This window comes from Patagioenas fasciata, chromosome 7 (assembly GCF_037038585.1).
Source record: "Patagioenas fasciata isolate bPatFas1 chromosome 7, bPatFas1.hap1, whole genome shotgun sequence".
Lineage (NCBI taxonomy): Eukaryota > Metazoa > Chordata > Aves > Columbiformes > Columbidae > Patagioenas > Patagioenas fasciata.
In genome coordinates this window covers 7,859,090-7,886,462 of record NC_092526.1, presented here as the reverse complement: position 1 = coordinate 7,886,462, position 27,373 = coordinate 7,859,090, and the positions used below count along the sequence as shown (strand labels likewise).

General features: G+C 37.9%; 1 protein-coding gene across 4 annotated transcripts in view; it reads left to right on the top strand.

The window, feature by feature from the left end:
- Positions 1-27,373, top strand: part of MGAT5 (alpha-1,6-mannosylglycoprotein 6-beta-N-acetylglucosaminyltransferase) — a 122,596-nt gene that overhangs the window by 39,816 nt on the left and 55,407 nt on the right. For all 4 annotated transcript variants that reach the window (XM_065840549.2, XM_065840551.2, XM_071810780.1 and 1 more), the window contains 4 exons: positions 7,477-7,865; positions 11,856-12,023; positions 22,025-22,101; positions 23,522-23,611. In XM_065840549.2, the coding sequence (XP_065696621.1) occupies positions 7,628-7,865; positions 11,856-12,023; positions 22,025-22,101; positions 23,522-23,611 (573 nt within the window). In that variant the 5' untranslated portion in view covers positions 7,477-7,627. The remainder of the gene's footprint in view (positions 1-7,476; positions 7,866-11,855; positions 12,024-22,024; positions 22,102-23,521; positions 23,612-27,373) is intronic.

The following is a 27,373-nucleotide window of genomic DNA, read 5'->3' as shown; positions in this document are numbered from 1 at the left end:
AACTGCAGAAAATGATGTACTAGGTAGAAAACTGAAAGCATTTTGGAGTGCTCTGTGAAACCACAGACCTACGTGGGGAAATTATGGTGGGGTTGCCACCCAAACTGTTTGTAAGTGGAGAAATTTATTTTTGAAAGTGAAGGCAAGCTGCTTGCTCAAGGTGAAAATTTACTTGTTTTTATGACATCTTATCAAAGGCTGCTTTTCTCTCCTTCAACCTCCATCCCACCACCTCCTGCCAATTTCTACTATACACACACACACACGCACAAAAGCAAACACACCTCCCCCAACCTAAAAAACCCCAAACTCGGAGTATTTATACTCTTACTCTCCTGCAGTCCATCTGTCCTGCTTCTACTGTTGTGACCCAGTGTTGTTCTGCTTTTCTCACTTCATGGGATTGCATCCCGAATTGCCACTTCAGGAACAGTACGTGGTGCCATTTCAGCTGTAGAGGGGTGGTGAGAGAGAAGACGTAGTGACATCTGTCAGCTAGAAGAAAAGAATGGGTTGGCAGAAGCATTGCTCAAAATAAAGTTGAGCAGCAGAAGGAAGAGCAAAGCTAAGACTCCATAATTCAGCTAAGAAAATGGCTTTATGCATTTATTTTATATACTAAAGAACTTAAATTGTAAAATATGCAGTTTCTGTAAACATCCGTTACCAGATGATTTTTCAGCTACCTCTGCTTCCTGAGACGCTGGGTGTGGAGACTGCCTGTGAGGTACACAGCGAATGTGGACACCTTCAGATGGAAGCCTCACCTAGACCTTGGAACTGCTGATGTGGGTTGCTATAACTCGCTTTGCTAAGCATGTTTCTGTGCCTTCGAGAACATGCTGTCATGAATTTTGTGTTTTATAGGACTGATCACAACTGAATTATGGAAGTTTATTTTAAGAATAACAAAAATGTTTTGAGGTGCCTTAAAATTTATGACTGGAACTACTTTAATAAATGAATTATTTATTGACTAGTTGTTGAAATCAGTGGAGTCTTCCAGACTTAGTTATAAACTGGCTCATCTGTTTGTATTTTCCTCAGAGTAACCACCAGGTTGGTGTTTCGACTTAATATGTGATACTTAGTTTCTTCTGAAATCTTGTAAAATGTTATATTACGGAATTTATCTTAAGTAGCAGCTATTTTAAGTTCTCAGAGGGTTGCAAGGTTGCAGTTTTGTTCCTTGTTGCCCTGACCCAGTCAGGGTAGGGGGGCAGGAGACAGCCCCTCTCACCCCCAGCAGATGTGGAGACAGCCTTTGACTGTCCTGCTGTCTGTCCATCGCTGGACCTGTCTGACATGGTCAGAGACTAAACAGCAGCTAAACTGTTTCTGAACTCTCGGTATAGCAATTGAGAGCCCTGAGTTTTATTTAAATGTGTGAATGGCTCTGTGTTAGTAGAACATATTTCCTAAGTGTATTGGTTATTTAATTGCCGTATCAGTACTGGAGTCAAAATGTATATGCTAGGAAGATATTTGATGTGGTATGAGCAGACATTGTGTTGAAATGCAAGTATTCTTATCAGAAATCAGGCTTCTTTTTTCTTCTGCAGTCTAGTTTGTCCTTTCTTATCTTCTACTAACACAGCATATGACTGTTCTTTGATTTCACTTGACTGTATTAAGTAGTAAGCTGTAGCTTATCCCATTGTTAATGCTGCATTTTGAAAACAGGAGAGGTAGATTCAGCCTCCAGAAGGACTAAAGAAAGCCAACATTTTGCAATAAATAAAATGAGGGGGAAGAAGGGTGGTGTCTTCAGGACGGGTTGCACTGTTTCAGAACACAGATTGGCCAGCCGAGGTGGGACATCTGCTGAAATATTCCTGCAGGAATAAAGAACTGCCTTACTGGGAAATCCATTAATTTGTATTCAGTTGGGGTTTACTGAACATCTGTTTAGGCAATGCAGCTGCAGTTGGAGACAGTGGTTAACATCAGCCTGGAATTCTAGTTTATGTATATGTTGAAGCATGTCGGTTTAAACTATTAAATCCCAGCAGTCCCAGTTGGACTCATTACTCCTAGAAAATAGGTTTTAGAGGATTGACTATCCCTTTTAAGAGGCATTACATCAGCTTCTGCATGAAGCATGACTCCTGGCATCCCTTAGCAGAGAAGTGCTGGGATATGGCAGGTGTTTTCACTCACCACTGTGTTTTCTGGCTGTAACTCTGATGTGTTGGCAGCCTGCTGGCTTGACACTTGAATTATTGTTAGCTTTTAGGTTAACACACCCTTCATAAGAATAGAGGAAATTCACATCCTGATGTTTGTTCTTTGTTGATCTGTAACATATTGTTCTACAGCATCAAACAGTTGCAAACAGCAGTGCAGCATACCCTCTTCAAAACACAATTGGGAGAATAGATCAGTATTTGCTTTAGGATCCTGATGTGTGGGCTTTTAAGAGCACCTCTTTGAGCTGATTGTGATACAATAACAAATTGTGTGCAACAGAATACATGTTGTTTGTGTATGGATATATGTAAGGAGAATGAGAATTTGCTATGACTGAAGGTTTAGAAGGCTGATGAAACAAAACAGTTTTAAGCCAGCTTTAAATTTTATAACAAAACTTCACTTGATTGATATTCATTAATAATACATGTTGCTAATGGCTAGTTCTTACTCATTCCTAGTCATTACCACTGCATATTCACAGCAATTAGTCTGTAGCAATCTTATTATAAATTAGTTGTGAGCACACAGGAACACAGAGCCGGTGGCATGTATTTAGCACTGATAGCTATGGTCCTTGATAGTGAGATGTTCAAGGCTGTCACGAGTGCCTTTGCTTGTTGCGTAGAAGTTGCTAGGCTTTGCAGCTTTTGCTGCTATTGAAAGCAAAACAGTTGTGTTGTTTTGTTTTGTTTGTTTGCTTGTTTCCAAATCTCAAGGTTATACTTAATCAGTGACTAATAACTGACCAGCACTGAGGTGATTGTGGTTCTGGGGCCTCTGCTTTCAACCTCTGCCCATATTTTCAAGGCCCTTGTTATCTCAGTCTAAGTCATATACCATAACAAGAGGGACCTGGCACCCAGCTCTAACTCGCACAACAAGTTTTCCTAGTAATTTCACAAGCATAAGAGGCCAGAATTTGGGCCTTCCACATTTGGCATAAGACTTGAGACGTGTTCCTGGCAGTGGCTATACTCTTTATACCTGGCCGCTTGGTACAAAAATGCACACACATTGTTTACTAGTTATGCTGTATAAGTTTGCTTATGTTGGAGTTCATAACAAGCTAATAATTACATGTTCCCCATCTGCGCCAACATTTATGGGTGCAACAGCTTTTGCTTTAGCTACAGTCCGTTGAGGTTTTCTAACTGTGGAGGCAGTGATGAACAGTGCAGTCAGCTGATGGACAGTGGAAACCTGGCTATCCCAAGTCCTGAGGATATTAAGTACCATTTCTTATATAGGTACAGACCAGACAGAGAACGTCAAGCTCTGTATTCGTAAGTACTTCTAGAGAGACTTTGCTTAATCTCTTGTAGATAATTAATTATCTTTTTCAAAAGGTGAAGAGGAATACATAACGATGTGGCACGAAAATCTGTTCACCTGAAGATTAAACTGTTTGCACTCTATTTTAAGTATTAAAAAAAAAAAGAGAGTACAGATGTAAAATGCTGAGAATTGTGTGGTTTGCATCCCTTATGTACAGATGACTTTAGCATTGGGATCCTTTCCTGATATAATGCAAAATAGTATGAGGGCTATTTATTGTGATGACATAGACATGATAATGTTATCCTCTATAGTGAACTGACCAACTGTTGAGCAGGATTTTATTGAATCCTGAACAGAAAAAATGTGGTTTTAATGAAGCTATTCAAAATACTAAAAGTACTAAGATGATTACAGAATCACATAATCACAAAATGGTTGGGGTTGGAAGGGCCCTCTGGAGATCATCAGTGCAACCCACCTGCTAAAGCAGGTTCACCAGAGCAGATCACCCAGGAAGGTGTCCAGGCGGGTTTGAATGTCTCCAGAGAAGGAGACTCCACAACCTCTCTGGGCAGCCTGGTCCAGGGCTCTGGCACATCAGAATCAAGAAGTCTGTCCTCATATTCAGATGGAACCTTCTGTGCATCAGTCTCTGCCTTTTGCTCTTCATCCTACCACTGGACACCACTTATGCCTATGTAAACGGATATGAAGTTAGCCCTTTCCCAAATAAATATGCTAATCATTTTTTTTAAGAGTAAAGACAGTTCTGGTTTAAATTGTAGTATGTTTATCACAAAGGGTGTAACTGGTCTGTTTAAAACAAAAACAAAACACAGCAACCAACAACCAAACAATAGTCCAACCAAATGAACAGTGTGTTGGTTCAGTTGCAGTGAGATTTTGTCTTGTTGGAGTTGAGTTTAAGGAAGAATGTAGCAAGGCTGTTCTTTATTAAAGCTTTTCTTGACTTGTATATCTTTCACTTTCACCCTGTTCTTCACACTCGGCCTACAGTTTTGGTACATTTGCTACTCTTGGTAAATCAGGAGGAATGTCTTCCTAACGGTTTCACAAACAACTTCACAACTATGACATATCCAGTTTTCAGAGAGGTCCTGGAATTATTTCAAGAGTTGTCTCAGAGTGAGACCACCTCTTTCAAAAACTTAAAAAAAAAAGCCACCTTAAACCTGCCATTCTTTAGAGGCACACACAAAAATGTCTTTCCATGCCCTCTTTAGATATGACTCCTATTGTGCATTTTAGGGACTAGGCTAGGAAGAGGTCTTAATAGTTCACAGGATCAGCTCCTTTGAGAACATTTACAAAGCAAGGTGAAGATATGGGAAATATTCTACCACCTTAAGTTTAGGAATAGTTCACTTGGTATGGGCAGAGAGACAACTAGGGACCAGGCACTATCAAAGTCTGTGAGTGATTACACTAGACAAATACCTGTTTATTGCTTCAACGATTGCACACTTTGGTTACTCATTTCCTGTCGAAACAGAAATATCATAGAGAGGTTTCTGTGCTGCTGTCGTCATGCATGTCACATAACCCTTTGATATCTTCTGACCACTGTCAGTTTAGATACTACATAATGAGTCATCATAGGTAAGCAGTAATCATTAACTGTGGAACAGTTGTGTTGCAGTCCTTGACACCTGTCAAATCTCAGATTAAACATATATCGAAGTCAGTGCAGGTGTGCATCCAGCCATGGAAATGGGGGGAAGCACAGACATTCTTTTCCTGTGCACTTTACAAACCTCCATGATCACCAACAGTGCTGTGAAGTTAATTAGTTAAGTACCTGTTGTTGAGCATTCATCAACTTGCTAGCCACTGGAATTGCTTAAGTGGCAGTAAAAATAGGGCCGGTTTGGGCTTTTGGGTTTGGTGGGGTTTGGGATTTTTGGTTGTGTTTTTATTCCTTTTTTTTTTAGCACTTGCAATAGTGGGGGCCATTCTTCCATCTGTCAATGAATTCTAATCCTTTCTTATTGCAAAACATTGAGATTTGCTTTCTGTGTTCTCACAGTTTTTCAGTAGATTTAAGGCTTTTCTTCTATTGATAAACAGAGTAGATTTTTTTCCCTAAACAACTAGTCATGAAAAATCGTTAGCACTTGTCTGTTAAAACGTGGTGGTGATAGGTTTACTTTCTTACTCAGTGTTTTCCACTTCACAAACTGATAATTGGGGAAGAAATATTGACTGTTATAACCACAGATATTATTGCTGTAGAGGATGCTGTCAATTCTTACTTGAAATTAAGTAATTGAGGAAGTTAATCTTTAATATTTCAGATTTGTTTTTAAAGCTGTGATGTTTTGTGATGTATGAAGTTTTCTACATTTTATGGTACCAAATATTGCAATACTCAGTAATTGTAAAATTGTAAAATACTCAGTTTCTAATGAAGTAAAAATACTCTATGAGAATGTCCCAAGGCTATAGATAAATAAACTGAGAGAAATGACATTTCCCTCTGCCATTTCTTGGAAAATTAAGTGTATGGAGAACAGCATTAAACAAAGTCCTTCCTTTTCTCTGTTGAGACCATTCATTTTCCTTACTGAGATATTTTAAGTGTGCAAAAAGTGAGCTTGAGGGCTTTATAATATTTTTCACTGTACTTGCAGTTTATTTTTCTGCACCATTCCTACTTAAGCAAAAGATGGCTACAAATTGCTCTTTTAGCAACATAAATGCTTGGTACAGTCACTGCCTTGTCTGCTTGTAGTTTACTGTGTAATGCACATTCCCTTCTACAATCAATAATAATCAATAATGCTAAATGCACACACAGAAGACACGTTGGAAGATGAGTAGTCCAAAGATACTTCTGTCCTGCAAAACTGCTGGTTCAACTGAAAGCAGAAGATCTAAAGAGGGAATTTTAACAAACAGGGAGAGCTGCTAGCAGGCATCTGTGTAATTATCCTATTAAAACAGAGTAACATCTGCATTATCTGTGCAAGTGGAGAATGGAAGGGAACATTATGTTGTCTAATCCTGTTTGGGAGCATTATGAAGTTAAAAGGATAACATTTTACCAAATCTGTGTTTCAACACTTAATTACCTTTTAATTACCTTTTTTCTCCTTGGATTTTATGCTAAGGACCCTGCCTGTAGCTTTCATCACAGAACTGCCCTTGCCTTTGAATTGTTTATGCCAGGTTTTATCTTTGATTTTACTTTGGAAAGATGATCCTACTGTGTCTTGAAGTGCGTTATTCCAATTATTTTTCCCTAGTGTGTGCAAAGCTCTGAGAATATTAATTTTATATACAAAAGGCATGTTATAGCAGTCAGTACTATGTGTTTTGGATTTGGTTGCAAAGGAGCAAAGTCTTTGGACTATGTGTTATGAATAAGGAGTAATGATGCATGGCAGAGGCCACACAGGAGCAAAAGGAGATTATTCCAGCCTTCTGACTGCTTGCAGTGTAAGCCAGGAGTGTATTGGCTTAAATAATGTAGATTTCTTTTTTCCTCTTTACCCCTGAGGGTGTCCGATTTCCTGATCACCTATCTAACCATATGCCGTGGCTCTTGCCAGGAACTCGGAGCAGTGTCACTGCCAGCTAAAATTACTTGTTTTCTGAGAACTGAGTTACGTTGAGAATTGTTTTAAATTGCTGCACTGGCAACATTGCGGAGTTTGGCGTACACACACACACGCACACAAAATGTAAAAGCAGCCTTACCTTGAAATTCAGCTTAGAAACCACTTCAAGCATTGAATTTGATCCACTGAGAGGTGTTCCGCACCTGCCCAGGCACATCACTCCCTCTTTGTTCTCTTTCCAGTGCTTTTCGCAGCTTCTTTGTGCTCTGGCTAGTACAGTACAATGTTGATACATGCAAATTGAACATGTACAAAGAAAGCATGTTGTTTACTCCTGTTTTGTAGCAGTCAGAGTGAAGACCTAGTCTAGCTAGTAAAAACTATGCTGTGCTAACTTTGCTTCTTTTCTTTCCTCTTGCAACAGGATGGAACTGAAATACGGATGTACGTTGACTAAAGAGCTGGAATAAGACTGAGTCCTGCCCTGTGATATTTATATATATGGACCATGAACTTGCTGTTTGGCTTCATGCTTTAGGAACCTTTGTAGTAACAGTGTGAAGCTGTTGGAAATCATGGCATTCTCTCCATGGAAGCTCTCCTCTCAGAAACTCGGCTTTTTTCTGGTGACTTTTGGTTTCATTTGGGGAATGATGCTTCTGCATTTTACTATACAGCAGCAAACACAACATGAAAGCAGTACAGTCTTGCGTGAACAAATTTTGGATCTCAGCAAAAGATACATCAAAGCGTTAGCTGAAGAAAATAAAAATGTGGTTGATGGGCCTTACGTTGGGACAGTGACAGCATACGGTAAGTGTGTGCTCTAGGTTACGTGATAATCTGATTAGGTTTTTCTTAAAGTCGTCCAAATGTTTTGCAGCATTATGCTGCTCAATTGACAGTATATTGCACTGTGGATTTTCTGCATAGACTGAGAAAGCAGTCTTGGCTTGTAAATGTGAAATGGGACAATTTTTCATTTCCAGTCACTTGGAAATGAAGATGTCTGATAATTTTTACCACGTCTGTCTAGTAACTGTATCTGGTATGCCTCAGGTTATTTTTTTAGAATGTCATTAAAAAGGGTTTTTTTGCTGTTTTTGAGAAACTTTTGGAGACTTTTCAGTTTTGTGTGTCAGTGATCTAAGAAATTCCTTGTGGAAGAAGACCTTACCTTATTGATAAATTAGAGACCTGCTATGTTCGTTTCTTTTTCTTTCCCATGTCATTTCTTTGTTCAGTCAGTTTACTTAACATTTAAGTTTCTGTATCAGGCGTAATCTTAAATTAATCTTAAACATATTATATTTGCTTTGGAGTAAAGAACTCTTTTCTTGAGTTCAGGTGCTTTGATCGGCAGTGAATTTTAATGCTTACTTTACCATTTGTACAACATGAGAGTTAAGTTTGTGTGCATGTGTGAGAGAAAGCATGCAGAAAAGAACGAAGCATGTTGCCAGAAAATGTTATGAAAATAAACATATAATCCAATTTCAAGTTAGGTGTGGCCCCTTTTCAATCTGATAAAGTCACATCATATACCTTACTTGTTTAGCATTTTTTAAATTCCCTTTCCCACTTAGCTATGCACTTTCAGGCTATCTGGAAAGTTAATGGCTAATTAGTCATCTAGATTTGTTTCCTTTTATAGTTGCCTTAATATTTGGCTCTGAAGAAATTGGATAGATGTTTCTTGTAGGTTTAGACAAAGAATAAAGACTAGGATACAACAGATAATAGCTGCATGTTTTTCTATAGTTTTCTCTTAATACTCTGCTTCTTGGTGCATGTGATGAAAATATCCTGCTGGGAGTTTCTCCCCATGTCTTGTTTCTGTTAGCACTTTTTTCTTCTAAAGAAAGAAATGTTGAGTTTGTGTGAAGGTGCTTGCCTGCAAGCCTGAGATTATCATCCCAAACACAGGTAACAATTACATTGCTTTGTTGCTTAAAGAACAACCCATCCCGATTCTGTAACTTCTGATTTCTAACTACATATTGAATTATACTGCTATGGTAATATTACTAAGCAACACAAGCTAAATAGAGTGGTACTAGATGGTTATTTTGATTGAAGACCTCCAAGCAAGTAGAGGCCCCTAGAATTGTGTGTATACACTTAAAAGAAAATGCTATCTGCTATATAGCCATCATCAGTGTCCCGTTATCTTGTAAGGATGGTTGATGGTAGCTGGATTGAAGAAGAAAAACAAAAAACAAAGAAACAAAGGAAAATATGTCTCCAGAAATGAAGAGTAACTGCATTAATCCAAGCCCAAGCTAGGTCTGAAGGTACAGGGTATCCTTAAGCTCAGATCCCCCTGCAGCTCGTTGCCTGTGGCATTAATTTCCTGTTCCAAATCCCGCTGAGCAATAAGTTGACTTGCTGCCAAAGGATGCTCAGGTTCCCCAGGAGAAGTTAAACTGCATTTGAAAGTGGGTAAGAGAAATTTGTAATGCTTCTGTGAAAGTAAAGCTAAGTTTTGTGTAAAATTTCAAGTTCCATGGCTAAGAAGAATTTTAAGTTTAAAGACAAGTTTGGACAGGTGTTTTCAATTAAGGAGTTCAGAAATATGCAAAATAATGGTAATGTATTTACTTAAAATATTAGAGGGAAAGATGCTATGGTGAGTGAATAACACCATATTAAGTAATACTTTATGAATCTGAGGAAGATAATAGTTACTTATTAAGTTATATTTTTCTGTTTGGCGTACCAAATAAGTTGTTGATAGCAAATGATCAGGTTAGCTGTGCAGGATTAAACACATTAATGATTAATGTTGATGATAATGGGTAGAAGTTCGTTCGCTATTCTATGAAAATTAACAGCCTTGACATTTAGCCTTTTTATTTCTTTTAATCTTATCCTCAGATGCTATTACTAAGCACAATCATCATTTCCATGTTCAAGAGTAAGTTTTAAGTTTGCTTGATTTGGCTGCTTTTACCCACCCAAAAGATTTTCTGTCACTCCTTGTGACTGTATAGCTTGTTTGCTTTCTCACTTTTTCTTTCTCCCATATATTGACTGATCAGGCAGGTAGATCAGACGCTTTCCTTTTAAAAGTTGTGGTCCTAATATACACAGTGAGCATTAGATTTTTATAGCAGTAAGCAGTTATTTTACAAAAATTACTATGAACCTGTTTCTTCCCTTCCCTACTCAAACTAGCTTCCAATTGTATTTTTGTACTGGTAAGCAGTCTCTCATATAAATGTTTTGCTATTAAAAGTATTCAGTATTAAAACATTACAAAGCTTAGCCATTTTTTTCTTTCTTCTCTGGGTATACCTTTCTGTATGCTATGTTTCTTCCTTGTTGTTTCCTGAATTTTTTTTCTGCCTTTTTTTCCTAGTATTTTTTCTTCCTTCTGTACCATGGTTTTGTTCATGTTAAATCCCTGCTCCACTCTCTCCTTCTTTCCTTTTTGTCTGCACACTGTACCATTAAGTGATGCCACAACCGCTTTTAAGATAGTCCAGATCATTAGTGCTTAAGATTCCATCTCCTGATCTTTAAAGGACAAAGAAAAACACACAATTATAAAGAAAAATATCTGCTTTATGGCTTCATGGAATAAATATAAATCTCTTTTTATTTGGAAAAAAGAATCATAAGCCTTCTAAAACTAATAGCTTTTTCTTTCTCATTTGCACAAGAATTGGGCTAGTCATGGGAAAAAATAAAAGTAGTACAAAATAAGCATGGCAAAAACACAACTGATGTTGGGGCAGAGGAATCTCTTCAGATGTATAGAGAAATTTTCTGTTACAGATCAGAAAGTTATTTGATTGTAAAGTTGTGGAAAGCTGAAATTCTATTATACATATGCACATGTAATATTTTCTGGAATTAAGTGGGAGAATAATGTAAATTCGTCATACCAAATTCTTTAATCCTGAGAGAAGGGTACATGAACAAAGAGCAATACTTTCTTTTATCTTTTTTGGCTCGTTGCCACTATAATTACACGGTTTAGCCTGATAGTGGTCTACTTTTCCATTCGTCCCCACCGTTCTTTTAGCTTCTCCAACTGTCTGGGCAAGAAATATGAACAGTAGAAAAAGGGAAAGAAAAAGTATCAGAGAACTCTTTCTGGGTTGTCATTTGATATGTAAACTCCTGTTACTATTTGTTGCTTTCCATATGACAAAATTGCTATGTCAGACCAAATAGGTAGAGGCAATCACTAACAGACTAAAAGAAAATAAACAGGTGTTTTTTTGTGTGTTTTTTGGTGTTTTGTGTATATGACAGAAGGGTTGAACTTCACATTTTTTTGCCAGTGAAGAATGTGGTTGTGCTGGAGAAGATGCAGAAGAAGGTTTTTGTACTGGCTCAATGTTGTCTCATCTCTGGGGGAGGAGATTTTTGTTTGCAGGTGACTGAGCATCTAAAAGACTGTTCCTCTGATAGTGCTTGAATATGGAGTTAGGTTTAGGGTTATTGTTACTTAAGCAACTTCTTATTACCTGACTATTGCAAAGCATGCATTTTTTTATTACCATGTGTGTACCCATCAAGGTAGTACACATTTCACCTTGAAAGTAGGATATGTGTATGAGCTGCAGTGTGCTCTATAAAATACGCAAGAAGACAAGTTCCACCTCCAGGGAAACTTTTATCTGAGGCTAAACAAAGTAGGGAATGTTACTGCATAGAACTGCTGATGACAAAGATTTGCACTGAGAAAGTGTCTGCATATATTCCAGTCTCACTCTTGTATCTATTTTCTTATTCTGTCTGACATGGCACATTGCATTATTGAGCAATTTAACTTTTCATTTTCGCTTGTAGATTTGAAGAAGACACTTGCTGTCTTGTTGGATAATATCTTGCAGCGCATTGGGAAGCTGGAGTCCAAGGTGGAAAATCTTGTACTTAATGGAACAGGAGCAAACTCTACCAACAATACTACCACTCCTGCTCCCAGCTTAGGAGCAGTCGAAAAGCTTAATGTAGCAGGTGGGTATGGCAGTTATTAAAATATTTATGCAGTGTTTAATCTGTATTTTTCTCTCTTGGCCATAACATGATTTTTTGGTGTTAGATATTTGGAGTGCCTTGCAAAACAAAGTTCCAAGTCTAGCTTGTATCAATGGCAATCTGAAGTCCAGTGTTTTTTTACAAGCTCAGAGGAAGACTTTCCATGGTAACTTCAAACACCTTGAAGAAAATGAAATTCTCTGCCAAAGCAATATAGTCTGTCTTGTTCATTGGGGATGTTTCATACTTCAAATGATAGCACTTCAGAAAGATGAAACTGGGCAAACATTTTCTCTGTAAGCCTAGTTACTTGGGTTGATATTAATCTACTCTGCATTTTTATCATAGGCACTTTATTGGTTATTAACTGAAAGAAAACATTTATGTTTTTTACTGATTATGATTTAAAAATGTCCGTCCCTACTCTGCTTAATAGCTCTTATGATTTGGCACACAAAGATGACCTACCTGGTACCTTCAACTTAAATATATATTTTTAAAAGTCATTTGAAGTCATTAATTTTGTCTTCAGTGAAAGGCCTGTTTGCTACTCTCACAACTTCTCAAAGTATTTGAGTCATGCTATGGAAGAATGGCTCGCTGGCCTCTTCACCTGCACAGCTCTGTTCCTTTGGTGTTCCCAGCTGTGAATGTGGTTTATACGCTAAATAAATATCGCTGTTTATACTCCCTGGTCTATTGCCCTGCATTTTGCTCTGCCAACAAGTCTAAAGAGGTACTGGCTGTCCTGACCCATAGGGAGGTCTGAGTCTGCCCTGCTAATGATCTTTGCAGTCCCAAAAAGGGAACAGAGCATAGGAGTTTTGTTTGTTATTCCTGGTGTTTAGCAGATTCATAATTTTAGTGCTCACAAGCAATGCCTAAGGAGGTTGATAAGAGTGTTTGGTTTGTGGTGTTTGCGTAGCTTTTTGAGGCCTGAGGTTTGCTCTACGGCAAAGAACACCATTTGTCTTATTAGAGCTTCAGTTTTTTACCTTTTGCTCTTGTACACTAAGTTTGAAATATCTGAAGCAACTATATTAAACAGCAACAACAAAAACCTTTAGGAAACAGTTTGCTAAGGTTTGATTAATGTATTGTCCTGGTGCCTTGTTGAATAAAATTACTGGTCAGGTATCTCCAGGCTGGATATTACCAATGGGTAGAATAGAACTGGAAGCTAATCCTTGTGTTAAAGTGCCCACTCTTCATCCATTTGAAACCATTTAGTGGAAATTCATCTGATCAGAGGCAGCCAAAGGGAAATGAAAAACGTTCTGTCTTCAAAGCAGTTTCCTGACATTAGCAAACTCTGGAAGCCATACGATTCCAGTAGAATCATAACATAAATATCTTCTCTGCTAGGAAGGAATTTTCAGTAAATAAGCTAGGTTAAGTAAACATCGTGATTACAATGTGTTAGCTGTGTCTGTGATATTTTACCAGCATCCTTTTTTACTGTGCTAGAGCAATTGAGATAATCTGAAGACTGTTGCAGAGAATGCAATTTGTTACCCAACAGTTTGTCATTTTACTGGAGCTGAAACATGTATGTATACAAATACACATAATACTTCCATTGTTTTCTTTATAATAGTTTATTCAACCATTACAATATGAAGTGATCAGAGAAAGCAAATGTTAGGATTACTGCTTCTGTCTTTATCAGCTCTAATATTTTAATGCTGACTTTAGACAAATTCATGTTAGCTATTGCTGGTAGTATTTTTCTTATAATTTAAATCAGACTATCATGGCAGGCTAGACTTGTCAGTCTGAATATGCAATGGGCTTTTCTTCATTGTGCATTTTAAGTGTTAGCAACACTTTCATGGGAAAAAAAAATAGTATTCTTTTATCTGTAAACTAGGGAGAAGAGAGATGATGATTAGTCAACATTTCTCCTCCCAAAGCCTCTCTGCATGTGGAATTTTCCTTTATTCGGTACAGTGCTGTATTAAGAAAGGAGTTCTGAGCACAGTATCTATATGGTGCAGGTGGATTGTGATAACACGAGAATCCTGGTTTAGGTCCAAGGTCAAGTTATTGAAATCAGTCCAGTTTATGGTTTTGTCTGACTTCAGTGAACACATCTGGCATGTGACCATGTCTCAGATTTATGGATTGAAAAAGTCTTTTCATTGAGATTAAGGACACTGGCAATTGGACCAGATAGGGGTTTTTAAACAAAACTTCCACTTCTCCCTAACTTTTCTGTATAGACAACTAGAATAATAGTATATAAAGGAAATATTTACAGTACTGGAATGTATAAATGTTTTCTTCAGTTCATAGAATTGTTTAGGTTGGAAAATACCTTGAAGATCATTGAGTCCAACTGTTAACCTAGCACTGCCAAGTGTAGTGCTAAACCATGTCCCTAAGCAGCACATCTGCTCATCTTTTAAATACCTCCAGGGGTGGTCACTCAACCACTTTTCTGGGAAGCCTGGCTTTTTTTTCTTTTTTCTGAAGTTATTCCACCTCTGACTGTCAAGAATGGTGCAGAACAGAGGCAGCAGTGGTGAAATCTGCAATGGAAAATATGGCTCTCTGGTGGTGTGTAGAGTTTCTGGCAGATAGAAGGATCTGAAGAAAATCCATCTGGATTACACTTGTTCATAATAAGAAGATGTTAGCAGTAGATAGGAGGAAATGTTGAGGATTTAGCAAGGACTGTAAGTCAGCTGTCCCTGAAGTAGGTGAACTCCTATTTTATTCATTTTTCAGTTCCCATTCAGAGGCCAGAAATCTATCTCTTCAGACTCTCAGACAACTAGCATTGTTGATTTATATGCAGACTGAACCGTGTATTCCTATTCTTAGTGTGTTCAGGTTTAATGTTTGTACTGTGGTACCACACCTGGTTTCTCCCTCTGAAGTTAGTTTTGCATCAGTTTTTCATTGAGGGAAGCCCAAGAGCAAAAAACTTCTATTATCCTTTCATGCAACCCAAAAGAGAGCATCTTAATATCACAAATACCTTTAATCCTAATTCCAAAGGATCTGAGGATGGGACCTCTGCTAGAGGGTGAGGCTCCATGGATTATATTAAAGAGTAAACCTGGGGAGCACATTGAGTAGATCGAGTGGGAGGTTAGGTGTTACTTTTTTCCTCTTTAAAGCCATGTGTAAAATCATAAGCATACTTTGCTTTTTTTTTCTTCCCTTCTCAAAACCATCCAGCAACCTGGTTGTTTTGATACTGACAAATTTCAACTGCTTTTTCAGAGCCTCCACTTGATTTATGAAAGAGTGTATTGTTAATAAAGATGCTTGTAAGGCTTCAACTGATTGGTTCGAGAAGCAATCAAATCCTCTTTCCTTCTCTCTATTCTGTCTTTATTCAAGTTGTATCTGAAAAGCTTTTAAGATATTTGGTAGCTGTCCTTTCTGCATTCGTGGGAAGTAAAATATTCCCATACACACAAGAAAGTATTAATCTAAACCTTGGGTGCCCAGCAGATAAGAGTTTTTGTCAGCCTTGTCACAAAGCTTTGAACCACTGCCACAAATAACACCTCAGGTAAATCTTATCTTGCTGTTTTGGAGGTGATTAAGCGGAAACGGGGAAATACAAAACTATGGCACATGTCTACATGGCTGCTTCTGCTGTAGGCAAATCCTTGGTTTCATGTGACAGGCACAAGATCAGTTTGATTTTAGGCAGCTTGGCTTTTAGCAGTTTTGCTTTTCCAAGATAACTATGAAAGGAATCCTTGATTTTTGTGGGACATATTTCATCAGATAGAACTATTTTCTTGCACAAACATGATCAAAGAATCAATTCTCTGTTTTCTTTATGAGATTCTTCAGTAAGCAGGGGGTGTGAGATTTGTGTGTTGTGGCTTGGATCTGATTTGGGCTTTCTCTTGGTTTTTTTGTCGTTATTGGTTTCCCCCCCACCCCAAATTGTGGACTCTTGCTGTGATTTTCTGGCAGCTATTGATTTAAGCGAACTAAAGGAAACCGTTTCAATTCCTCAGGCTTTAAAACACTACTAAATAATAGTGGTACTCATTCTGAATATGCAGGTTGCAAAACACTTTTTTAAAAATAAAAATGTTGGTTTAAAGCAAGGACCAAGGTGCTTTGAGGCCACTGTCATCACTCTACTGTGCTTGTTCGGTGAAAAGCTAAAGTTTTGGTAAGTGTAACCATCCATCACCTTAGATAGTATAATTTCACTGAAAACTGTGCCAGACCAGTTTACAAAACATTCTTTTGCTTTGAAAAGTGTCATTGTGGAGGATATTAATCATGTGTCTTTGATCCCATAAAAATGAGCAAGTGAAGGTTCATATCAAGTCCTTCTCCCTACCTGCCTTGTGCATAGCTGGTCCTAGGAGAACTCTTTTTAATACCAAGACCAGTCAAGAACCAGGTTGCTGGATGCAACACTGCTCAGCGAGGGAGAATATTTTTGGTGTATCTGTTCAGAGTTTCTGTAGCTTTTTCACCTTATGCATTAACTTGTTCTGCTGTATTGGCTGTTGAGTTCTCTTTTAACAACTTCAGTGTTAGTATCTTCAAAGTCACTCATTAGGATGCAAACTTCAGTATTTACTTGTCATCCAAGACATGATGGCTTGGATGCCTGTCAGATATTCGGCATCCTTCAGGAATGTGTAGCGAGGCAGGCTGACAAGCCAGCTTTGGCAATGCTGCGAGCAGGCTTTTTTTCAGACGTTACTATGGTGAGAAGAACCTTTGCTGTGGTATTTCCACGTCCTCCGTCCTAAAGACTTGGGGCTGAGACACTGAAGCCTTTTAGGTGAGGAAGAAGACTCAGGTAACTTCATGATCAGTTGTTTTGTTCCCATGGCTCTCTTTCTGGTAAGCCTTGTTACACGTATAACAGCCTTGTTAGTTTTAACAGTCTGCAAACATAGTTCACCCTGTAGTTCTGTACTTGCAGAGGCAAACTAGATTTTAAAAAGCTATGATGTTCCATATTATTTTGAATTTCCGAAGCTGTCCTGTCTTAAAAGGGCTACAGTAGGCTTTTCTTCAGTTAATGTAGTGTGTACAATGTTCCACATGGCCGTGCCTTAAAAAACAGACTATTTGTCCCCACAGAACATCAGTGTGCACCAGATGTAATATGATGTGGGCTGCCCTGGTTCTACTAGCCAAGATTACAGCTTTTGCAGGGTAACACATTGCTTTGACTCATATTTGTTGTGCCTTATCTATTGCATTCTTTTTCCATGCTGTATACAATAAAGAACAGTTTTTCCTATTTTTCTGTCCATTTGGCTCCCACAAAAGCAGTAGCGTGGAGTTTTCAAGCCGTGCTGTTGCAGTGCACCACAATGACTGTGCAGAAGACCACACGTGAATATTTTCCACTGCAACGCTGAGCTGTATTAGTGATGCTGAAGGGGGCTGTTAGTGGTCCCCTAGGCTGCATTTTGATTAACCACTTGACTTCTACTTGTATTCTCCTAACACTGCATTGATTTCAATAGCATTAATGGAACACAGCAGCACAGCTGGTGTGAGGATGGACTAACACTAGAAATGTTAATTTTCTTTAAATCGTCCCAATGTTTCACTACTGAAGTTTCTAAAATGTTAGTAGAAACCATTTTGTGCTCTGCATTTAAAATCTTGAAACCTTTAGCTCAGTTCATTGAACATGTTGTTAGTGTTTTCAGCTCACAACACAAATTTTCCCGTTAAAGAAATCTTACCAGCTGGGGATGAAAAATGTGAATGAAATTGAGAATGTGTTAATTAGTGGGAGAAGGGAAAGGAGGAATTACACAAACTAAACTAGCCCTAAGCACAGTGTTGTGCCTAGTCATGGGTATGAGATTTCAGAACTGAAATAGAAACAAGATAAGGTCTTAATGAATTAAAGTAAGAATAATAGTTTTATTTAATGATCGAAACCAGGAGAAGAAATAGAGATAAAATTTGTGAATAGACTTGATCGCATGTGATTATTCTGTCCTTTTAATGCTAAAGCAGTTCCTGATTTTATGAGATCTGCTGATGGGGAAACACGTTGAGTTGAGCTATTTTCTGTGCAATATGTCATCAAATGATATTCTAATATGCATTTTTTGTACTAGTCTATAAATCTGGGTTTAACTTCCAGCTTCCAAAGGACATAAATTTGTGTCATGTTAAATTCTTAAGGTTCTTCCATTCTCTGAAGAAAGAAGACTTGGTCCTTAGCACACTAGCTGGGCTGTTGGTGTTATGGTTTGCAATTTCAACAGTATTGTGGCTTTTTCGTTTGCTTCTTTTTTTCATTTGTTATTTTAAAACTTTTATGACAAACAGAATACCTATCAAGGAACAGTCACTACTGAGTAACTAATTATAACTGTTATTCAGCTTACTGTCTTAGTAGATTATTTTTAGACTTCCTAACTGTCTGATGGAGAAAAATTGAAGCAGAATTTTATAGCCCGTTACAGAGCATATTATTTGAAGGATGGCGCAATACAGGAAATGGACAAAATGGGTACATAGCACCCACCGTTACTTACTTTTAATGTTCTATTAAAGAATAGCTAGGAAGCAAACAAAAAAAATCAGTTCCTTATCACAGATCGTGCTTTTTATCTCTTGGGTGTTATAGACCTTCACTAAAACAAACTAAACCTGTGGACATGGAGTTTAATCACAAGATGATGGGTATTTAAAGAGGGCGGTGTCAAAGGCATGGAAATTTAGCCAGTAGAGTTGTTCATATAGAGCAATGAGAGGGAAATATCTTTCCAGTGCAAGGTTAGGTTGCTTAGCTTGTGTCTGCCAAGTCATTCGAGCCAGCGTGCCAGACTTTGCACTGAAATAACTGGTGATTGCTCACAAGTTCAGTTTCACCTGCTGTGCAGTGACGATCTCTGATGCAGAGCTGTGTATCTTTAAACAGCCACAGACATTTGCAAAGTGAACATATGGCTCCTTTCTAAACATGGGGATGGAGTTTTAGTTAGTTATATATTGAATATCCCAGGACTTCACAAATGGACCCCTGTGTTTAAAGAGGTGGTTTTTTTTTTTTAACTCTAGAGTTGTTTGGTGTTTTATCAATATTTTCCATTTTTTTTCAGGGTAATCTGTAGCAACTCTGTGCTCTTAGGTTTATAATATGCTCACATTCATATTTTCAGTTTGTCAATGCATTCACTTTTAGGCTAACATCCTGTGAGATGTTTAATAATTATGTCTTTGCGTAACAGCAGTCAAGAGGAAATAAGCCGTGCATGGCTTCAAAAACACTTAGGTGTCTGTAGAATAGAAATTAATGTAATGACTCACACAAAGCTTCAGAGAAAAAAGCATGAGTATTATCTACTGTTGCTTTGTACTGACTTGACAGTTGCTGTATTCCCAACTTTTTTGGCTGTAAGTTCTAAGTTTTGGCTGGGAAAAGAGACCTCAGAACTTGCATTTTAAATTGCACGAATCTAATTAAGGATAAAAATCCTAGTGGTTTCTCAAATACTTTTTTCCCAACAAAAGTAACTTTAATGTCTAGCATAATAATGTATTTTTTCCCCTTCAGGAAAGATCTATCCGACATGAATTTAGTAACAGCATAATACTTTTATCTAGACCTTTTAAACAGGAATCTTTGTAAGATACTAGGATTTTTTCATCATCTCCAAATGATGAAGAAACTCTAGACTCTTGAATTGCATTTTAATACTTGCTTTTCATGCTTTGGAAGATCAGGATGTGCAGATCAGTATCCCCAAGGTTCCACTTGCTTCATCTCCCCTGTCTTTGTGAGCCATTCAAAAGTGTAAATTGCTGGTACCAACTGTCCACGGGATATACAAGGTTTGTTCACCTCTGGATTGCTGCTTAAGAAGGGCCAGGGTAATTTTTTGTACAGGTTCAGATCATTTAGGATGAAAAAAGTTGGGAGTGATGTTTCCCAACATAGAACTCACACTGACTATGGCCAAGAAGAAGGGGTACTGCTTCAGTGCAAGTAGCACTTGACTGGAACCATCTAAAATTATTCACAAATTCAGACTTCTGCATTTAATTCTCAGGCTTATTTGTGGAAACCCATACATTCGAGACTTGTGCATTTCTACAGGCAATGTGTTGCTTTGGACAACTGTTCTTGATGAAGATACGTTTCCAGTCCATTTGTGTCAGCTGGCTTTCTAATTGCAGGCATGAAGTAAAGATTGCTTGTCTAGGGAGCACTCCGATGGCACAGAGTTGCTTTCCTCTGTTGCTTCTCCTGTTCTTTCACATTTGTTTTGTCTTGTATGCATATATTGCTACATTTTGTTCTCCTCTGGATAATGCTTTATGTAAATTGTTAATATTTAAGCTTTATAGAACTGCCTTCACTATGTGATTACCTGATTAATAGCTGTGTATGAAGCAAGTGAAAGTTGGTATAGGTGTTTGGATACATCCATTGTAAGTCTGAGTGGGAAGCTGGTGGCACGTGAGGCATCTTCAGTGTCTGTAATGGTGGAATTAAAGTGTTAGCATTTTTGTGGAAGGTGAAAGGAAGCATTTACTGTTGCTGACTGAATTTACAACATGCTTTTAAATTGTTGATATCTGTATGCATCCTCTGTGTGTTCTTACTTGGACCAGAAATCAGAGCTATAGTTGTCCGTGGCCTAGTCTGCAAGAATTCTGTAAGGATAAGAAGATAAGGGAGAATATTTCGAAAGTGTTTATTGATTTGAAATTATGCAGTCATCTTAAAAACAACTTTGCTTCAGTGTTATTGACATTGACGGTACAGCTCAGTTTGTCAAATTGCTGCTGCTGCAGAGACTGCCAAATAAGTGTCTTCTTCCTAGAGTGGTTCTTCTTTCCACACCTGCTCCATTTTGCAATGCTTCACTTATATTTCAAGTTTTTATTTTTAAAAGAAACTATTTTCAAAAGAAATGGAAAACATTCAGATAAATCAGGAGATGTTTTTGTATATAATACAATGTTCTTTTATCCACTGATCCTGTCCCTATTTTAGTCTGGTACTGCAACCTTTTTTTTCCCCTGAGATCTCTAATTAGCATATTGTGGGTGAAGCTGTGCACTGTGTCTGCCACAGCATGGAGCGTTCCTCGCTTGATGGATGGCTGGCTTTAATGATCTTGATTCTTGCCCGTGGGAAAAGCCAGAAATGATGCAGGTATAATTTAGATAACTCTGGGATGAACTACCTAAATTGAAAACCTTATCCTCTGCTGCCTCTGGCAAGAATCTCTCCACCATGTTATCATTTTTCTTGCCTTAAAGGCCTGCATTAGAGGATTCTTCAAAGTTCTTAGAAGAAAGTCATATCCTGGAGTTGGTGTGGCAATGTCCTTTAAAACTGCTCCTTTCTCCTTGAATCATGGGTTAGAAGTGTTGCTCTGTATAATACCCTTCATGTGCTGTAAAAATCTAGAACGATAAAATATTAAAATAGGTAAAAAAGAAAAAAATTCTTGGGAGACCATAGGAAATTTTTCTCATGAGATGTGATGTAGTGCTGCTCAGCTGTAAATTTAGATCATATTGCAACATTTATTAATTGGGTCATGTATCTGATGCCAAGTTGCAGATCATGGGTGTATGATAAAGTGAGAACAGAACTCGAAAATCTGTTTTTATGTTTAAGAGTAATACACCCTTTACAAATATTTGACAATTGGAAACAAATTGTTGCAATTTAGTAGTTGTAATCATACTTCGATTAGGAAGGTATTTTGCTTTTTAGTATTTTCAGTGTGGGTTAGCTTAATTTTTAAGTCTTCATAGACCAGCTTTTATAATTCAGCATTTTTACTGCGAGTCAGAGGTGTAATCTATGCAACCATTTTCTTCTTTAGTCAGAAAGAGCACACCGAGTTTTAATGTTACAACAAATATTACACAGTAGGACTCTTCAGTCAGTCAGTCTGGATTGTAGATTCATGAAAATAAAATGAAGGATTCATAAGGCTACCTGTCAGAACTGTGAAATGAAATTCAGTTTGGTCTATGTTTCTCTTTAGATCTCATAAATGGAGCCCAAGAACAGTGTGAATTGCCTCCTATGGATGGTTTTCCTCACTGTGAAGGGAAAATAAAGGTAACTGAACTGTTTTTAATCTTATTATGTGTGTTCTGTTAAAAACCGAACATATATTGCAAGAGATCACTACTCAGACCATGGCATAAAACAAGAACAACTGGGTCAAAACCGGATGTTTAGGAGTGTGTGTCTTGAGCCTTTAATCCTGCTGCTGCAGAGAAATGAAGTGACATCCTATTAAGACAGACATAAAATGCCATTTTATAGTAAAATGCTAGATTATTTAGTAAAATACCTTATTATTTGAATGCTGTCTTGTTACTCACAAACTTCTCCTTTTTTAAAGCCCTGTTTTTCTTCCCCATGATGAGTCATTTGGCGTTCCCCTGCCCCAGGACTGAGATTCTGTGGGTACCTCACTCCAGCCCTTTCCCCGTTTCAGCAAGACATTTGTGCGCAGATTTTTTCCCCTCTTTGCCAACAGCTCTGTCTGGTTCCTCCCTTCCCCTTTTCCATTAAAAGCATTCTGTCTTTTCTGCTCACAAGCTGGGTGCTGCACTAAGTGTGCCACCAGAGCTTTGGAGTTCACAGCTGATTCTGTATAAATCCTGTATTTTACTAATAAAGCAGTGGGAAAGTCCAAATATAGAAATCCATCAGACTTTGTTTGGAAAGGAAATAACAAACCAAACCAAACAAAAACAACTTGCAGAGATGGAGGTTTTGGGTTTTTTTTTTTCCCCAAGATACATTTTGAATGTAAGGATACTGTTTAAGTAGTTGTGGATAAAAGTAAAATTGCTAGGCACTTCAATATCATTATCAAGTATTACAATTTATTTCTGAAAGTGAAAGCAAATAACTACCCAAGTATATGGGAAATTATGTTGCCTTTTTTATCTAAATAAAATTCTTAGACAATAGTATTTAAAAAAATAATCTGTTACTTTTGAATCTCTGGTCTGTGTTTTGATCTGTTTTGACAAACTGGCTGCATAGTGACTATGTAATACATTATTTGAATATTAAAATACAAATTTAAATTAATTACTTGCTTCTGCAGAAATGTCAGATTCTTGGCAGACTTGAGCAGATTTCAATCTCGGTAACTGAAATGATCTGTTAAATTCCAGAGCCAGTGTAACACGGGGTGCAATGCAGGCAGCTCCAGCCATGCCCGTGTGTCTGCTCCCTGATTATATTCTCCTTTTGATATTTGTCTCTGCTTGCCTGGCTTCCAGTTTGTATAAACTGTATCCACGTCTGGTATGTAGGTAGTTCCCCAGTGCAGGTGAATGCAGAGATGCAGTATGCTGCCAAATACTATGAAAATTCCTTTTCTGTTATTCGTGATTTTTATCTGGTTGGATATATTCACTTGCAGCTTTCCCCTGTTATTCCTGAGTTCAGTGTGAAATAGTATAGAGAGATCACATGGTACTTAAACCTAAGAGACTGTGTTTTTGTTCTGTTACAGTGGATGAAAGATATGTGGCGATCGGATCCCTGTTACGCAAGTTATGGTGTAGATGGGTCCACGTGCTCCTTTTTTATTTACCTCAGTGAGGTCAGTAACCTTTTAATCTGCGGAAGGGGAACATCATAGTGCCTCCGTAGTTCTGGTAACTGCAAAGTTTTCTCAAAAGAAATCATAACTTTCTTCAGAAAAATACTATAAAGCGGAAAAAGCAATTAAAACTGAATTATTATGAAGTGTGCTGCTATTATTCATAAATCATTCAGGAGTTTCTAGGCTGGAGAATTCTGATGTTTGTAACTGAAGTGCTGTAAGCAGCAACCCTCCAGCAAGCCTATGCTAAGTATCCTGTTGAAGCTCAGTCATAGACCCTTGCCTCTGAACACTTTTTCTGCTGCTTTCTTTGTAGCTCCTGAGGTAGTGACAGGTAAGGATTTTAAGAGAGGCATTTGGAAGGTAAAATATGGGAAGTGGATCTCGATGGTATGTCCTGCTAAGCAGCATAGCAACTTCCAACTTGGAGACTGTTCATGAATTGCTAAGTCTGTTACAGAAAACAAAAAAACCCCTGAAAGTCATGTTTTTGAGAGAAATTACAGATATATTGGCTAAAGCTTTTTGTACCTATCAGAAGCAAAGGCTCTGTTTTGTACACAGCCAAGTGAGGTTCTTGCTCTGGTGGGTTTTATGCGGACTTCCTGTTTCCTGAGTGCCACTTGTTTTCCAAGAATGAATTTTCTCTATCAATTTTATGAGCTCTATTACTGGCCTATAGTGTGTGTGTCAGACACAGGTATATTTGATCACTTGATCACTTTCTTATTAGTAAAATTTTGATATCTTAGAGCAACTGATCTCAGAAGCAGTATTGATATTTACTGCTTGCAAAGAGCTACAAGGGCCCATGTGGCTGCAGAGTTGCAAACTGCTATTAATTTTGTAGTTTCTGGAGGATTGAGGGGGTGCAGCTGGGTTTTTTGATGACATATCTGAGATTAAAACAGTAATTCTGTTATATAAGTAACTCGTTTGAAATGAAAACAGTTTCCATTAATTTACTCAGCTGACTGTCATTGAACTTTCAGGGGCATTGCTTGAAGCAACAATAATAGTTAAAAGCATATCCAAAACACGTATCTGAAGAAATAAAAAAAGCTAAGTTGAATCACAAATTTGACTCATCCCATTGCTAGTACCAAATGTTGATTTATTTAAGAGGCTGTCATGCTGGGGAAGAAAAATATATATGATCGTCTATATTATTTATCCTGTTTTTTATCATAAAAGCTGGAGATACGGTTTTGTAATCATCTGAAGCTGATCTAAGTTTCTACTAAAAGGTTATGTTTTAGCATCAGCACATTACTATTCTGTCAACCAGCAAATGCTTCATGTTTTTAATGGAGATGTACCTTAAAAATGAAGATACATGTCAACGGAATGGGACAATGTATTATTCTTAAATGACATTTATTGTTATGTATTTCTGTTAAATGACAGTACTTTCTGTGACAATCTCCTCTGATCATCAGTTTCGATGCCATTAGTTTTTTCATAATTGATCTTTCAGCTCATCCTCGTGGCAAAATGTAAGCAGATTTACAGAAGCCAAAATGGTTGTTTTCTCAGAGGTCTAGGGATTTAGAATTTTTCTTTAAGCAGCAATAGTGAATTTGGGCAACCTCTCATTTCTTGATGGAACAACAGTACAATTAATGTACATGTGTATTTGTTAACTTCAGACAAAGGTCTTGTACTTCTTTTTTTTAAGTGTTTTCCCATGATAGAATGTCAAACTAATATTGGGTGAGCATATTATTAACCTTGAGTTTAAATTTGACATTCTTAATCCTATGATTAATTCCATGATTAATGCCCAGCAGCAGAGGTTGAAAGCTTAAATGTTTGCGAATGCAAGCATGAAATGAAATTCTAATAACACTACAATGATGTGGATTTATGAGGTGTGTTGGCTGCTAAGGATAACTTGGAAATGCTATTGCGAGAGTCATTTGTCAAAGTGGACAGTGATGAAGAGTTGACAGTTTATAGTATGGTTGCACAGCTGTATGATAAATGTGTCTACAGAGTTCTCAAGTCAAAACTGCTGATGTAAAATATTAAAATGCATTAGATTACTGGAAGCATATTACTGTTCAGATTTTTCTTTTTTTACTTTAAGCTTACAGTATAGGAGTGAGATGGTTGTGCACACATAATGTGTTTTACCAAATTTGATATGCATCAAATTGTGCATATGTGTACTTTTGCTCTTAAAATCACCTCTACTATCTCGTGTGACAAGTGCCTGTGCTCTTTCATACTCTTTTGAGATCTACTTTTTTCTTCTGAAGCAGTTCCACTAGCGTATTATGTTACACTCCTCTATTAATAGCACTCTTTGTAATACAATTCTAAACTTGTAAAGAAAAGATCTGGAAATATTACATTTTGGTGTGTAATATGGGTCAGAGCCAGAGAGACACTAAGTAACTTGCCCACGGTTTGCGCAAAGATTTAGAAACAAAGCCTGGAATAAAACCGAGTCTTTGAGGATCTGTCATGTGCCCTCATTATGTTGTCACCACGTCTGTCTGCAAAATAGTAACATCACAGTCAAAATCCAGGCTGCCCCAAGTGTTCTCTTCTGCAGAGCCTGCACAAGTGCAAGTTTTAGCATTTCTGCCTCCAGTGGTTTGCTTTGAAGGGCGCTCCTGCAGGAATGCAAGAACAGCCAGTGGAACTTCTCCACCTCCCTTCTTGTATCTTGGCTGCTTGAGCCATATGGGAGGCAAGCATGGCAGCGGAAGGAAAGCAAGAGGCAAGCCAGCACATTCAGGCTTGTGGGTTTTGTTTAAAGCTCTGTCCTGTGCAGACTTGCAAATAAAGCTGCAAGGATTTTGTCCTTCTGTCTTGCTGGTTTGCTGCAGGCATCAGATCACTCCTGGTGGATGATATGCAACTGTGCAGTCCTTGTAACACTAATTGTGCTGGAGCCTTTGAAAGACTAGAGGAGACACAAATGGCCTGAATAGCAAAACCAGACTTAAATTCTCTTGAAAAACAGAGCAACACAGAGATTAGAAGCAGCAAAAATTGAAAAGCAAGTCTAGGCAGCTCTAAGGTTTCTGGATGGTTTGGACTTGTTTACTTTTAACCGTAATACAAACTTGTCCGCTGAGAAGAGTTATTTCCTTTTAAACTTACCATTTAGTTATGAAAAAGCCACTTGTTTAACGCTGTAATGTCACTGCCACAGTTATAATTTTCACGGATGGCATTGCCTCTAGGGAGAAATGTGAAAAAATGAATTTCTAGACGGTACAAAAATATATTTCACTGCAAAATGTCAGCTTGCAGCGGAAGAATGACACTTTTAAAAATATATTCTAGAAAATGATTTTTGCACAGTTTCTCAGCTTACCAAAAAAAAAAAAAAGAAAAAAAAGTGGAAGGATCTTATCACTCCTTTTCTCATCTCGATATGTGCTTTCTCTGCAACAACTGCCAGCTGCCCAGGAGAGGGACTGCGGCTGTGCCTGCTGGGCAACCACTCGCTACCGTGGAGTTACCACCACCCAGGGGTTGTTCCATTGACATCTGCTGATGCTGGGCAGATCTCATTAAATCCCAGGCTTTGGATCTCCAGCTCACCTTGCAGATGCAAGCATAGTATTTTGTACCCATCTTGGAAGCAGATTCAACACTTCAAGACTAAAACTGTTTCAAAGACCAGTCCTTGAGATTCTTGCCCGTTTGCTAGTATACCACTGCAGAGAATTCTCGTTTTCAGTTGTTCAGACTCGATGGGAACAGAATGTATGGTTTGATTGGTGTAGTATTTTTCTTTAC